The sequence below is a fragment of the Callithrix jacchus genome, chromosome 10 (assembly GCF_049354715.1).
Source record: "Callithrix jacchus isolate 240 chromosome 10, calJac240_pri, whole genome shotgun sequence".
NCBI classification, from domain to species: Eukaryota; Metazoa; Chordata; class Mammalia; order Primates; family Cebidae; genus Callithrix; species Callithrix jacchus.
This window is the reverse complement of record NC_133511.1, coordinates 88,434,283-88,449,174: the sequence shown is the minus strand read 5'-3', so window position 1 is coordinate 88,449,174 and position 14,892 is coordinate 88,434,283. Positions and strand designations below refer to the sequence as shown.

The 14,892-nt window shown below is 33.7% G+C and overlaps 1 protein-coding gene across 6 annotated transcripts in view; it reads right to left on the bottom strand.

Moving 5' to 3' along the window:
- Nucleotides 1–14,892, bottom strand: part of GAS2 (growth arrest specific 2) — a 142,280-nt gene that overhangs the window by 83,570 nt on the left and 43,818 nt on the right. For all 6 annotated transcript variants that reach the window (XM_002755107.8, XM_054242184.2, XM_035266046.3 and 3 more), the window contains one exon: nt 3,335–3,476. In XM_002755107.8, the coding sequence (XP_002755153.1) occupies nt 3,335–3,476 (142 nt within the window). The remainder of the gene's footprint in view (nt 1–3,334; nt 3,477–14,892) is intronic.

Genomic DNA, 14,892 nt, shown 5'->3' with positions numbered 1-14,892 from the left:
ATATCCTATATACTTACCAATACAAACTATATAATTTTCTTAATTTAGCTATTTTTTCATAGTTTTCATTCACATTTACCTTATTACTAAAGAGTCCAATATTTTAATACCTTAATCAGATTTTATAAATCTTTTATAGATAGGTTCTTTATGACCTTTGTCCACTTTTCTATGGGTTTACTTTTGAAATAGTTCAGGATGTAGCAAACATATGATCCAAGAACTGACATTTTACAGACAAAAAATTATCTCTAACAAATGTCACAGAATATAAATTGCAGTTTAAACCCTGTATGTGACATAGGGAGTTATCTGCCGAGGATCAAAAAGACAAGAAGCATGTCATAAACATATGGAATTAGTTGCACTCCATTATTCCCAGTTCATGGCTAGCACACCTTCCCTCGCCCACTGAGGTTTCTTGTCATTAGCTGTTGTGAAAAGAGAACAGTGAGTTGTGAATCAAGATCCTCTGACAAATAATTGTACAAAAAAGCACTGCAACAGAGGGTAGCATATCAGTTGCCACAAAGATAAGGATGCTTTATGCAGGCAAAGACCTTTGAACAGCTAAACACAGAAGCCTCTTCATACACAGAGTACAGTGATCTACTTTATCATTCATTCAAACACATTTTTTTTTTCATTCATCAGAGCATCTTTTCATTTTATTTGCTGTTCAAAACACTAGGACACAAAGGATGTGCTTCATCTTTTGCGCTACTGAAATGAAATCTTGAGGTAAAAAGAAAAAGAAAAAAAAGCCTTGCCCTAAATTTCCTTTCAAAAGTGAAGTGTGAAAAGACATCAAGCAGAGGACACAGTGTTATTGTTGCAAGGAAGTCAATTCCGCCAAGTAGAGTCCACAGCCATCAGCAACAGCTCAATCTCTTCCTTACCCTCAATGAATAATAATAATAATTAAAAAAAAATAAAAACAAGGAGAAAGGGTTCCACTTGTGGAAACAGAACTTCTTATTGTCCTTCCTCTTGATTATCGTGACCATCTACGAGCACAGCTGTTTCCTTTCTTTAATCCTAAAGTCAATGCCATAATACTGGCCCCCTTCTATTACATCCCCAGAGCCTATTGTACATCATTTAGGTTCTATTCAGAGCAGGAGAAATTGCAAATTTATCTCTTCATTGAGCAGCAACTAGAAAACCTAACTAATTTAACTTGGCACTGAGAAGTTGACAAATAATTGTTTAATTTTTATAGCCTTTAAAATTTGTACAAAATTTTTGTACAATTATATATATTATATAAATTATCATGGACTTTTTATAATGTCAAAATATGTATTTTTTTCAAACCGGGTGTAGAAGTAGGCTGTCTAAATGTTCTTCTTGACATAATTTTATTTGCTACAGAGTAAGCATTTTTATACGAGGGTCATTATATAAGCTTCTGTAAGCTTTATAATTTTAGGTAAAATTTCTTATTATTTGAATGGGGCTTTTAAAAGCCATTAAAGTAAATACATATTAGAACCTTCACCTATGGTGCTATTTCTAGCAGAGAGGATATAATATTAGATGGACTCTTCTTGGTGTCCACAGGAAAATTTTATTAGTTTAAATAACAAAAGAAATCATGGACAATGAGAAAATGAGACAAGATCATATGTACATTCATAGCTTTTATTAACCCTCTTAGTCTATAGTAATCACTGAAAAAAAAAGCCTTCTTTAATGAAAAACTGTACAATGAACAAATTAATCATAGTTTCCCCATATGATTCTTCAGCAATTCAGAGGCATGCTAGAATTTTAAATCATAATGTTAACTGTCCACATGTGCAGAGTGTACTCCTTGTTACTAAGATTTGATTTTATGGCTATATATTTTTAAAAGATCTTAACATTTACCAGATCTTGTAAGTGATTTTATTTGACTGTGCAAATAATTCTTCCACAGCCCCTTCCTATAATCCTCCACTCACATGGTTTCCCATAAACCTGATAGTTAAAATTGATTTGTAAATTAACCACAGGACTGAAAAACATATATTATCTATGTACACAAGCATCTTCCACAAATTTTTTTTATTTTGATATGAGGAAATGGAATAACAATCAAAAGCTGATTTATTTACTGATCATTGCATGAGCACACCATTGTATTCAGCAGACTACTGTGCGATTACTATGTTTTTTTTTTTTTAAATTCAGTTCTAGAATATTGCCCTTGGCTAAATTTATGCTGTCTCATCTTTGCTAAGAGAATTTTCAGAAATTTGGTGATATTTCTTTGCCATATCACACCAACTCCACTGAGAACAAATACAGATTTCCTTAAGCATATAAAATGAGTAAGATTTCAGCTGTTACCATACATTTCCTAGGTTCTGCATTGTTTTTTGAGGCCTAGGGGCAATAGGTATTTGGCTGTTTGGAAGGTAATTTGTATACTTGTTCTCTCTGAAGGGTGCTCAGCTTACTTTGATATTAATATTTTGTATTATATGACCTGTTAAATTGATTTTTAAGGCCACAGGCCAAAAGAAAGCAAAGATTTTTTTTTCTCTAGATGTCTCCTTTATCAACTTGGTTGCATTTTGCAAAAATGAGCCATTAGTTCTAATATTTAATATTAGAGTTGTACTGTGGTGGAGCCTACATGGCAAGTTTGAGCATTGTATTCTAGTGTATGGAGGAGTCTTGAAACACTGAATACTCCAATGTATGTTTGCTTCAAAAGAAATAAGCTCATTCTATGACTTGGAAGTGAATCCGCCAAAATTCAATCAGAAAGCATCAAAAATCTACACAGTTACCTGGGTAGGCATAGGCACTAAAGTATCTATCTTTCAATTCAACATCTTTAATGACCTCAATCTCTTGTTATCTTGACTGATTTTTAACTCACTAAAAAAATAAATAAATAAACTAATTTTTCCATACCGTTGTAGAGGTGAAAAGAGAAGAGTACTCTCTATGGCTAGCACATGCCTTGCTATACTTTAATCCAGATCAAAGCCTGGGGATAAAATTTGGTCCTGTGTTTTCCAAACATCCATGATTTTGCACGAATTTTACGCTAATGGCCCTTATATTTAGCTAGGAAAGAATTGTGCTACTTCTGTTTCTATTCCTGCATCCAGAGGTAACCCACAGTAAGAGAGCATATTCATTTTTCTGTTTTCAAAGTATCAAGTTAGAGCAGACCCGCAAGTTTACAACAAACTTAGACTTTTTATGAACTCAGACAGATTTATAAATAATAATCTGCAAAATGATATCATACAGAAAACTTTTTGATGGCAATACTGACAAAGACAAAAGATAATTTGAGTATCTTATCAACTAAAATTTTGAAGGAAATACATACCCAAACCTTCGGATTCAAACAGACATGTTTCATCCACCCCTAAATCTCGGCACCAGGATAAGAAATTTGCTGTATTATCTCGGGCAAAAAAGGAGCCCGAGGGTGCACTGGCTTTGCATGGGATCTTCTTCAATGGCAGAGTCTGAAAAACAAAGAAATTCATTCTAGGGGAAATCTGTCAAAATTTAGTACAATGATAATTTTAAAACATGTTTCCAACAAAATGCTTTGGAATGACCTCATGCCAATAAGTAGGTTTGTGAAGAACCATAAAAAGGAAATATAATGCTATGCAAACCTGGCAGTAAGAGACTGAAAATTTGTTCCTGCAAGCACATCTTCTTTGCTTTTTACTATCTAGGAGTGAAGATAGTTAAGTACCTTTCTTGACCCAGGCTGCTGCTTCTCTTCTCTTCTATAATTTTTCTGTCCTTCTCTTTCATCTAAGCATTCTTTCAGTATTTTTCACAAAGTACTTATAAATGTATTTCTTATTTGTGAAAGAGGAATGGGAGAAACACAAATATATGAATATTATGTACATATAACATATACATTTGCATTCTTACAGGTATAAACATATACTGCAAAAATTATACAAGAATTATAAAGTCAAAAGAGAGCAGCAGAATTATTTAACATTACAAGTCTCAATCATCAATACCAAGAAAGGGAAATATTAAAAATTATGTAGCAATAACATTTGCTGCGTGTGGTGGCTCACGCCTATAATCCCAGCAATTTGGGAGGCCAAGGCAGGAGGTTTGGAGTCCAGGAGTTCGCAACTAACCTGGGCAACATAGCTATATACTGTCTCTACAAATAAAAATAAAAATTAGCCAGGCATTTTGTACACTTATGGTCCCAGGTACTCAGGGAGCTGAGGCAGGAGAATTTCCTGAGCCCGGGAAGTTGAGGCTGCAGTGAACCTTCATCATGCCACCGCACTGCAACCTAGGTGACAGAGTCAGACCTTCTATCCAAAAAATAATGTTCTACAGACTTTCTTCCAGACTATTTTCTTTTAAACCACAGGGTATAGCCACAGCATATAATACAAACATAATTCTGGTATGAACTCTGCTATCTGACCTCAAAATACATTGTTTATATTCTGCATCATTTCTCATAAGAAAGTGCTTAAGATAAGGGTGGATGTGAACCTGGACAGACTTTTCTGTTAAACAACTCATAAAATTTTAAGCAGGAAATCTCTCTTGGCACCATACCAAGTGCTATCTTTGTTCTTTTATAGAACATAACTTATTTCCATGACATTTCATGAAGCTAAAGAAGGTAACTCTTTGTGATGTGAACAACTGAGCCATGCCTTCAGGTGATCTGGACCACAAAGGACTTTGCCTCAACAAGCAAAAAAAGTTAAAGGAGAAGTACTTTGTGATTTACATTTATAAAATGTTTCTTACATTCACTGTGAACCCCTAAATAAAACCAAAATGTTGCTGATTATTGAGCTCATTTACAAGGATGGTTATAAAAAAATAAAATAGTGACGTAGGTGGACTGGTGAAGTCCTGCCAACATGCAACTTACTAGATTTCTTACTAGAGTTCCAGGGATTTTGTGGTTATACATAATAACTTATAACATTAAGTAACTGCACCACTGAAAATCTGTGTCTGTCTAATCTCAAAGATCCATCTCTTTGTTGTAACTTGAATTTGATTAAGAATAGATACAATCAAAGTTTCTGCATAAATACACAGATATTTACATAGATATATACTTCAGGCACTATAGATATATAAATCATATATAGGGTTACCTATATACAAATATTTCCTTAAATGATTTGGTCCAAATATCAAGTAATGGTTTCCAAAAGAATAGTTTCCTAGATTAGCTTTAAAAACAATCAGAAATAGTGTAGTATAATGTCTCCCTTATAAAGTATTCATGAACATTATTTAGTATGTATTCAATTTAAATGTAAATTCCTTAAATCTAACAACTCTAAGGAAATCTAAGAATATATTCTACACATAAAATAGCATTCATGATTAAAATATATGTACAAATATGTTTGTTGCAACACTAATCAAATAGGAAAAAAATAGAAATACATCAAGAGAGTTGGTGGAATAACATATAATATATAAATACAATGAAATACTATACAATTATAAAAATACAACAGATGTACACAGAATATAGTGTTAAGCAGAAATAAATTTCCCAACAAATACTTGTAGTACGACATATCATTTTATGACGTATGTACATGCATACACATTAGTGTGCGTGTATACACAGGCAATATAGATGACCATATATAAAGCTAAATTGCTTTAAATATGTAAATATGTTGTAATACATATATAAATATTTACATATTTATAGAATGTAAAATTAGAAATAATTCAAGAAGAAAATGCATTAAATGCATTAAATTGATAGTAATTGCCTTTGAGGAAGGGCATTTACTTATTTTATATAATTAAAGGATCATTTACTTATTTTATATAATTCTAAAATAAGTAATAAGATTTTTAGTGACTTTTATATTTTATCAATACTACCAAATTTTAAAAATCAAAGTAGGCAAGTTATGTCAGTCAAAACATTTTATTTATTTAAAAAATCTGCTGAATAAAATCTCCAAGAGATTATAGTAAAGCTTTTTTATGATATGAATAAGGCAAAAACTATGTTTAGGAAATGAACATAATTAGATCCAAACAATGAGCCACTTCAAGATATACCATCTGTATCCCTGGTGGGCAGAAGAAACTACATGTGAAACCACTTCAAACTAATATATGAGTTCGCTTGTAGAAACTATAATCTAGGAAGTATAAAATACTTCATGTAACTACAGGCTTGCTAAGTGACATGAGATACATGATCCTCATAGCAAAAAGGAACAAAATATCCATTTTGCACTGAAGAAGCAAGAGATTGATTTGATACTTGATCCACCAACGGGTACATTTTTGAAAGATACCAACAAGGGACAAGCCCTCAAATATCATTCAGCCCACTCTTTAAGAATTTACAAGAACAACCACTGAGGAAGTAAATGAAAATGTAATTTTTTTCCCTACAAAGCTTTTGGTCTTTACAAAATCATGTATCTATTATATGCCAGAATCTAAGTATTTACTTAAGATTCAATACAATCATATTAGAAGACAGGAAAGTTATTTTAAGTCAAATAAAATGAAAGCTGGCTACTGATACTTCAAAACTTGGGAACTCCCAGTGTAAAAGAATTTAGCAATAATGCTGATCTAACTACTTGGCATTTTGGTAATTTATGGGGCATTTGCTTCTGCTGTACAGCTGTTAAACTGAGTGTTCCCATGCCAGCTGAAGCCTGGGAAATAGTAAACAGTGTGAATAGAAGCTTCCAATTTTCATCCAGATAAAACACTTCATTTGAGGATTTTTTAAAAAGTCACACTTATTAGCCCTATAAAATCCATCACATATAACTAGAAATAAGGATCTCTGCTCATAGGGAATTTAAAAGAGAACATTCACACATAGCTTACCTGATATGTTTTCTGTATCAGTTTTCCACTAACTGCTCAATTCTCCAAAGAAAAACATTTAAATTATATATTATCTTTGCTTACTCATGAAAGCTTTTTCAGATAATATTATGTCCTCAAACACTAATTGATGAATGAATGAATGAATGATTAGACTGCCTCCTCAAACTAGATCACAGTCAACTTGAGAACAGGACCAAATATTCTGTATTAGAATTTTTACATGCCCAAGGGACATATTCCCAGGGTCTTCAAAATTTACTAAGTTAATGGCATAACTATGCATAAAATGCCTTCCAGAAATTCAAGAAAGCATAACTGAAAAAGTAAATACCTTCAAACCTTTTCTGAAAGTTACTGAATATGAATGATAAATAGAAAACAGTCAAGCTAAACCAAAATTAGATAGAAATTTAGGCTCACTCACTCCCTAACAAGAGCCATGCTATTTTACAACAGTGTCCATGGTGTAGGATTCAATATTTTGTGTTAGCAAAATAAGAAGTTACTACCAATAAGCCATTGAGATTGTGTGTAAGTAGTCAATAGAATGAATAGCAAAATTTCTAATATCAAGACTCTACTGTTTGCATTTCTCAGCAAGATTAACCCAACATACATACTTATAGTTTCGAAAATACTGACAGATTGGTTGATTGACCTATAAGAGAACAGTTATGCATTCCAAAAGTGTCCTCCCATTCTCATCAGACTTAAAATCTATCTTACAGTCTTTTCTGCTACATGATGTTCATAAAACACAATGCACACCCCATTGGCTATGTGTGTGGGGGTGCAAGTATATTGGTAAGTGTTCAGAAAAGGTCATCAATGTAAGTAAAAACATACCGAATATCTATGATTTCCTTCTCTCAGATTTTCTTGCCAACATTGCATTATTTCCATTATGGGTACAAGATTTCAGAAATAGACTGGCAAATAATTTACTTCTTCCTGTCTTTACCCTAAACTTGAACCTTAGCTTCTGAATCGTTTTTTAATATGTTTCTACATTGACAAAAATGTCCTATATCTGTACTAACCAATATGGTAGCCATTAGTCACATGTGGTTGTTGAACATTTAAACTTTTAAGCATTTACTTCATTTACCAACTGAAATTTAAATAGCCACATGTGGCTGGTGGTTATCATATCAGACAGCACATTCACAGTGGGGAAAGTGAAGCTGTAATTTGGAGTTTTATGAAGTGCAGTGTTTGACTACTTGACTAGCTTCCCTCCTAACATCATCTCCATGGCTCTCAACTCCCATCAAATCCAGTAGTTCTCCTGGGTGTAGTTAAGTCACTAAATGCTGCTGTATGTCCTAGTTATGATGTCATGAAGCACATTCTTAACTAATTCCATTTATAATGTTGTCATAATCTGCATCTGGAAAACCAGGATCTTATTTAGCATTACACTGCCACAGTGCCAAATGTGGTGCTTTACACATGGGAGGTACTGACTTGCTGTTTTCTGAAAGTTATGGTGGGGTTGGGGAGGAGGGTCCTCATGTTGTAAGTGCCTTCAACGCTCTAGGTACACAACATTTACTTTAATAGGGATTGTCCTATTTAATCCTTAAAAAACATACTGAGGCCAACAAACATATGAAAAAATGCTCATCATCACTGGTCATTAGAGAAATGCAAATCAAAAACACATTGAGATACCATCTCACGCCAGTTAGAATGGCAACCATTAAAAAAATCTGAAGACAGATACTGGAGAGGATGTGGAGAAATGGGAACATTTTTACACTGTTGGTGGGAGTGTAGATTAGTTCAACCATTGTGGAAGACAGTGTGGTGATTCCTCAGGGATCTAGAAATAGAAATTCCATTTGACCCAGCAATCCCATTACTGGGTATATGCCCAAAGGATTATAAAGCATTCTATTATAAAGACACATGCATACGTATGGTCACTGAGGCACCGTTTGCAATAGCAAAGACCTGGAAACAACCCAGATGTCTATCAATGATAGACCAGACAAAGAAAATTTATAATGTTTAGCATTACACTGGTAAGATCCTGGTTTTCCAGATGCAGATTATGACAACATTATAAATTGGCACATATACCATGGAATACTACATAGCCATAGAAAATGATGAGTTTCTGTCCTTTGTGGGAGTACGGATGAATCTGAAAACCATCATTCTCAGCAAACTGACACAAGAACAGAAAACCAAACACTGCATGTTCTCACTCATAGGAGGGTGTTGAACAATGAGAACACATGGGCACAGGGAGGGGAACAACACACACTGTGGTCTCTTAGAGGGTTGGGGGTAGGGGAGGGACAGTGGGGGCTGGGGAGGTTGCGGAGGGAGAAATGCCTGATGTGGGTGGGGGGGTTTAGAGACAGCAAACCATTATGGCATATGTGTACCTGTGCCACAATCCTGCAAGATCTGCATATGTACCCCAGAACTCAAACTACAGTAAAAAAAGAGAATAAAAATGTTGAGTTTAACAGTAATCTAACACCTGTATCTTTCCATTTCAAAATAAACTGGTTTATAATTAATGTTTATTTATTATGTAGAAGAAAAACGAGGTGGCAGCTCTGGAAGGTGGGCACTAGAGGCTCCTCCTGCTGCCTCACCATGTCTGACCTGATGGAGTCCACCTGCCATAGAAACAAACGAACAAACAAACAAACAAACAAACGGTCAAATGCATTGGGCAGATAAGAGAAGCCTCATTTTCCAGATAAAGAAACTGAGCTTATGGACAGTTCAAAACAAATCATTTGGTCTCTTATGCTCCTAGACCTTCAACTGATCCATGACAGCTCACCAAGGCCTTGAAGGTAGTATATTTCAGCATTTGATTTATTTCCCAAATGTTTGTCCAGGCAGTATTAGAATAAAGAATCATGTGTTCTCTTTCACCTATTCCAGTCAGGAGAAAAAAAGACTGAGAGAATGGAATCCTGAGCTCCCTTGTATTGTGTGAACTGAAAATTTAATACTAGTAGTTTAAATAATTCATTCTTCACAAAAGTTTGAGTCATACTCCTCCCCTTGATTACATAAGTAGACATTCAAGATAAAAAACAGAAGAGATACGTAAAAGAAGACATGAGACTTGCCAAAAACTAATATTTTTTTCTTTACCAAAGTGTATATAGAGTGTATTGTTCAAATAGGCAGGCAATAAAGTCACTCCTTCCATGATGGAATTAATGTTTCCACCTGTAACCCCTTACTACTTTTAGTTTCACTATATATTTAGTAGAAAAATCATCTCTTTCAACAAAACTCTTTCCTTGAACATTCATAGTATCAAGGCCTCTAACTATGACTACCAAGTGGCTTAAGAAATGATGAAAATATAGTCTTTAAGATGCAAATTATAGAAATGTTTCAAAAGGGCGAAAAATATTTTTGTGGTACCCTAACCCTCTCCTGGAAACTCTGCAGTAAGACCCTTTGCCACAAACAGTGAGTGATGATTTAGGACAGTTGAATGCACAAAGTTTGAATCCAAAATTGACCCTTTCTCCCTTTTCTCACAAAGATAAATTTCACTTTACATAGAACAGATCGTAGATCAAAATTTTAGTTTAATATTCATGCTGTAGTGCCATAGAAATATTCACATACATAAAAAAGAAATATTTAAAAAGTTTCTTACAGCAGTTTTAGTACACTTTTCTTCCTCTAAAATCATGAAATTAATCACTTAACTAACAAATCTGGCAAATAAATATGGCATTTTGAATTATCTGAAATAATCTCTGGCATAATATAAACTGATGTTTGAAATGAAGGTTAAACCTAGTCCTCAAAACTCAGGCTTACAAGATGGACAATAAAAGTTACTATGTATATGAGTTGACTGCATATTTATTAAAAATCTGCCCATGGATTTTTATAGCAGTTCTATTCATAATTGTCAAAAGTTGGAAGCAACCAAGATGTCCTTTAGTAGATGAATAATAAATAAAGGAGGGTAAAGCCAAACAATGGATTATTCAGTAATTAAAAAAAAAAAAAAAAAAGAGCTATCAAGCCATGGAAACACAAGGCAGAACTTTAAATGCATATTACTAAGTGAAACAAGCCAATCTAAAAAATACTACAGGCTGTATGATTCCAACTATATGACAATCTGGAAAAGGCAAAACTACGAAGACAATAAAAAGATCAGGGGTTAGCAGGGAGGGACATATGAAAAGGTAGAGCACACAGAATTATTAGGTCAATGAAACTATTCTCTATGATATTATATTGGGGGATATATGTCATCTGTAAAAACCCAGACTGTTTAAGGGTGAACCCTAAAAACTATGGACTTTGGGTAACAATGTGTTAATGTAGGTTCAATGACTGTTAATGAATATACCACTCTCGTGTACTTTCTGCTCAATTTTGCTGTGAAGTGAAAGCTTCTCTAATAGGTGAAATCTAAAAAAGTCAAACTCATAAAGTCAGGGAGTAGAACAGTGATTGCCAGGGTTAGGGGAAAGGAGTTGAGGGCTTAGGAGATGTTAGTCAAGGGTACAGTTTCAGTTAGCCAGGATGAGTAAGTGCTGGAGGTCTACTGTACAACCTGGTGACTATTAATAATAATATATCACATAAAAATTGCTAAGAGAGAAGACATTAAGGGTTTTTGCCACAAAAAATACGTGAGGTGATACATATTTTAATTACATTGATTTAATCATTTCACAACATACACGTATATCGAAACATCACAAATACATCATAAATGTATGTAATTTTTGTTACACATTAATTATACCTTAACAAAGCTTTAAAAGGTCTACAAAAAAGTTACCATGTCATTGGTAGTTTGAGAAGCATCAAATGCTTCGCAAAATAGAAAGTATAGAAAGTTTGACAACAAATGCATGCCTTCCACTTTTATAAACAGTGTACATAATTTATATATACATCCACATGGGAATCATCAACTATGAAAAGCTTCTGTTCTCCCAACTAATTGTTTGCATATGAACACACTGAGATTAGTTTCTTAAAACTTCCACATGTCTAGTTCTACACTTAAAAATTAAGTCAATTGGTGAGGCTTTCTAAAAAATTTAAATAGAAATCTCAGTGTTCATAATGAGGAGTAATAAAAATATTTTAATATTTATTATTGTTATTTCAGTGGTTTGGGGGAAACAGGTGGTGTTTTATTACACAGCTAAGTTCTTTAGGTATGATTTCTAAGATTTTGGTGCACCCATCACTTGAGCAGTGTACACTGAACTCATTGTGCAGTCTTTTATCCCTCAAACTCCTCCTGCCCTTCCCCCAAAGTTCCCATAGTCCATTATATCATTCTTATTGACCTTGGATCTTCTTAGTTCAGCTCCCACTTACGAGTAAGAACACACAATGCTTGGTTTTCCATTCCTGAGTTACTTCACTTAGATAATGGTTCCAACTCCATTCAGGTGGCTGTGAATTCTATTATTTCATTCCTTTTTATGACTAAGTAGTATTCCATGGTATGTGTGTGTGTGTATATATATGGCATATGTGTACATATATGTATATAAATGTGTGTATATACATGTATATACGCATATATATACATACATGCATGCACACGTGTATATATATGTGTATATACGTATATATGTATATATGCATATACATATGTGTATATACATATATATGTATGCATGTATGTATGTGTGTATGTGTGTGTGAATTCAGTAATTCACACACACATATATATACTTTATTATATATAAAGTAATTCAGTGAATTACTTTACTGAATTCAAATATATGTATCACATTTCACATTTTCTTTATCCACTTATTGGTTGATGGACATTTAGGCTGGTTCCATATTTTTACAATTACAAATTGTGCTGCTATAAACATGCATGTCCAAGTGTCTTTTTCATATAATGACTTATTTTCTTCCGGATAGATACTCAGTAGTGGGATTGCTGGATCAAATAGTACTTGTACTTAGTTTTCTAAGGAATCTCCATACTGTTTTCCATGGTGGTTGTACTAGTTTAGTTTCCCATCAGCAGTGTAAAAGTGTTACTTTTTCACCACATCCACACCAACATCTATTATGTTTTGATTTTTAAATTATGGCGATTCTTGCAGAAAGCGGTATCACACTGTGGTTTTGATTTGCATTTTTCTGATAATTAGTGATACTGAGCATTTTTCATATGTTTGTTGGCCATTTTATGTCTTCTTTTGAGCACTGTCTATCCTGTCCTTTTCCCACTTTTTGATTATTCATTTTTTTCCCACTTTGGATTATTCATTTTTTTCTTGCTGATTTGTTTGAGTTCCTTGTAGATTCTAGATATTAGTCCTTTGTCAGATGCACAGTTTGTGAATATTTCTCCCACACTGTAGATTGTCTGTTTACTCTGCTGATTATTACTTTGTGGTGCAAAAGCTTTTTAGTTAAGTCTCATCTATTTATCTTTGTTTTGTTGCATTTGCTCTTGGGTTCTTGGTCACAAACTCTTTGTCTAGGCCAATGTTTAGAAGAGTTTTTCCTGATGTTATCTTCCAGAACTTTTACAGTTTCAGGTCTTAGATTTGATTTTTATATAAGGTGAGAGACAAGGATCCAGTTTTATTCTTCTACATGTGGTTGCCAGTCTTCCCAGCACCATTTATTAAATAGAGTGTTCATTCTCCAATTTATGTTTTTATCTGCTTTGTGGAAGATCAGTTGGCTGTAAGTGTTTGGCTTTATTTCTATCTATTGTTTTCCATTGGTCTGTGAGTTTATTTTTATACAAGTACCATATTGTTTTGGTAACTATATCCTTACAGTATAGTTTGAAATCAGGTAATGTGATGCCATCAGAATTATTCTTTTTGCTTAGTCTTGCTTTGGCTATGCAGGCTCTTCTTAAGGATTTTTTTTCCTAGTTATATGAACAATAATGATTATATTTTGATGGGAATTGCACTGAATTTGTAGATTGCTTTTGGAAGTATGGTCATCTTCACAATATTAATTCTACCCATCCATGTGCATGGGATGTGTTTCCCTTTGTGTTGTCTATGATTTCTTTCAGCAATGTTTTGCAGTGTTCCCTATAGAGGTCTTTCACTTCCTTGGTTAGGTATATTCCTAAATATTTTATTGTTTTTTTGTAGCTATTGTAAAAGGGGTTGAGTTCTTGATTTTATTCTCAGCTTGGTCATTGTTGGTGTATGGCAGTACTACTGATTTGCATACATTGGTTTTGTACACTGAAACTTTACTGAATTCATTAATCAGATCTAGAAGCTTTTTCACGGAGTCTTTAGGGTTTTCTAGGTATATGATCATATCATCAATAAACAGCAACAGTTCAACTTCCTCTTTACTAATTTGTCTGTTCTTTTTTTTTTTTTTTTTCCTGAGACAGAAACTTGCTGGGTGTGTCATCCAGGCTGGAGTGCCATGGCACGATCTTGGCTCACTGCAACCTCCACCTCTTGGGTTCAAGCTAGTCTCATGCCTCAGCTTCCCTTGTAGGTGGTATTACACCTACAAGGTGTGTCCTTTTTTTGTTACCTCCTTTCGTTGTTTTGGTATTATGGTAATACTTGCTAAATATAATGATTTAGGGAAGATTCACTCTTTATCTTTTGGAATAGTTTCAGTAGGATTGGTACCAATTCTTCTTTGAATGCCTGATAATATTCAGCTGCAAATCCTTCTGGTTCTGAACTTTTTTGTTGGCATTTTTAAAAAATTACTGTTTCAATCTTGCTACTTTTTATTGGTCTTGTCAGAGTTTCTATTTCTTCCCGGTTTAATATAGGATGGCTATATACTTTCAAGAATTTATCTATCTCCCGTAGGTTTTCTAGTTTGTCTGCATCAAGTTGTTCATAGTAGCCTTAAATGGTCTTTTGTATTTCTGTGTTAACAGTTGTAGTATCTCCTGTTTTGTTTCTAATTGAGCTTATTTGGAACTTCTCTCTTCTTTTCTTGGTTAATCTAATTAATGGTCTATCGATTTTTTTTGTCTTTTCAAAAAACAAGTTTTTGTTTCATTTATATTTTGTATTTTTTTGTCATTGCTTCAATTTC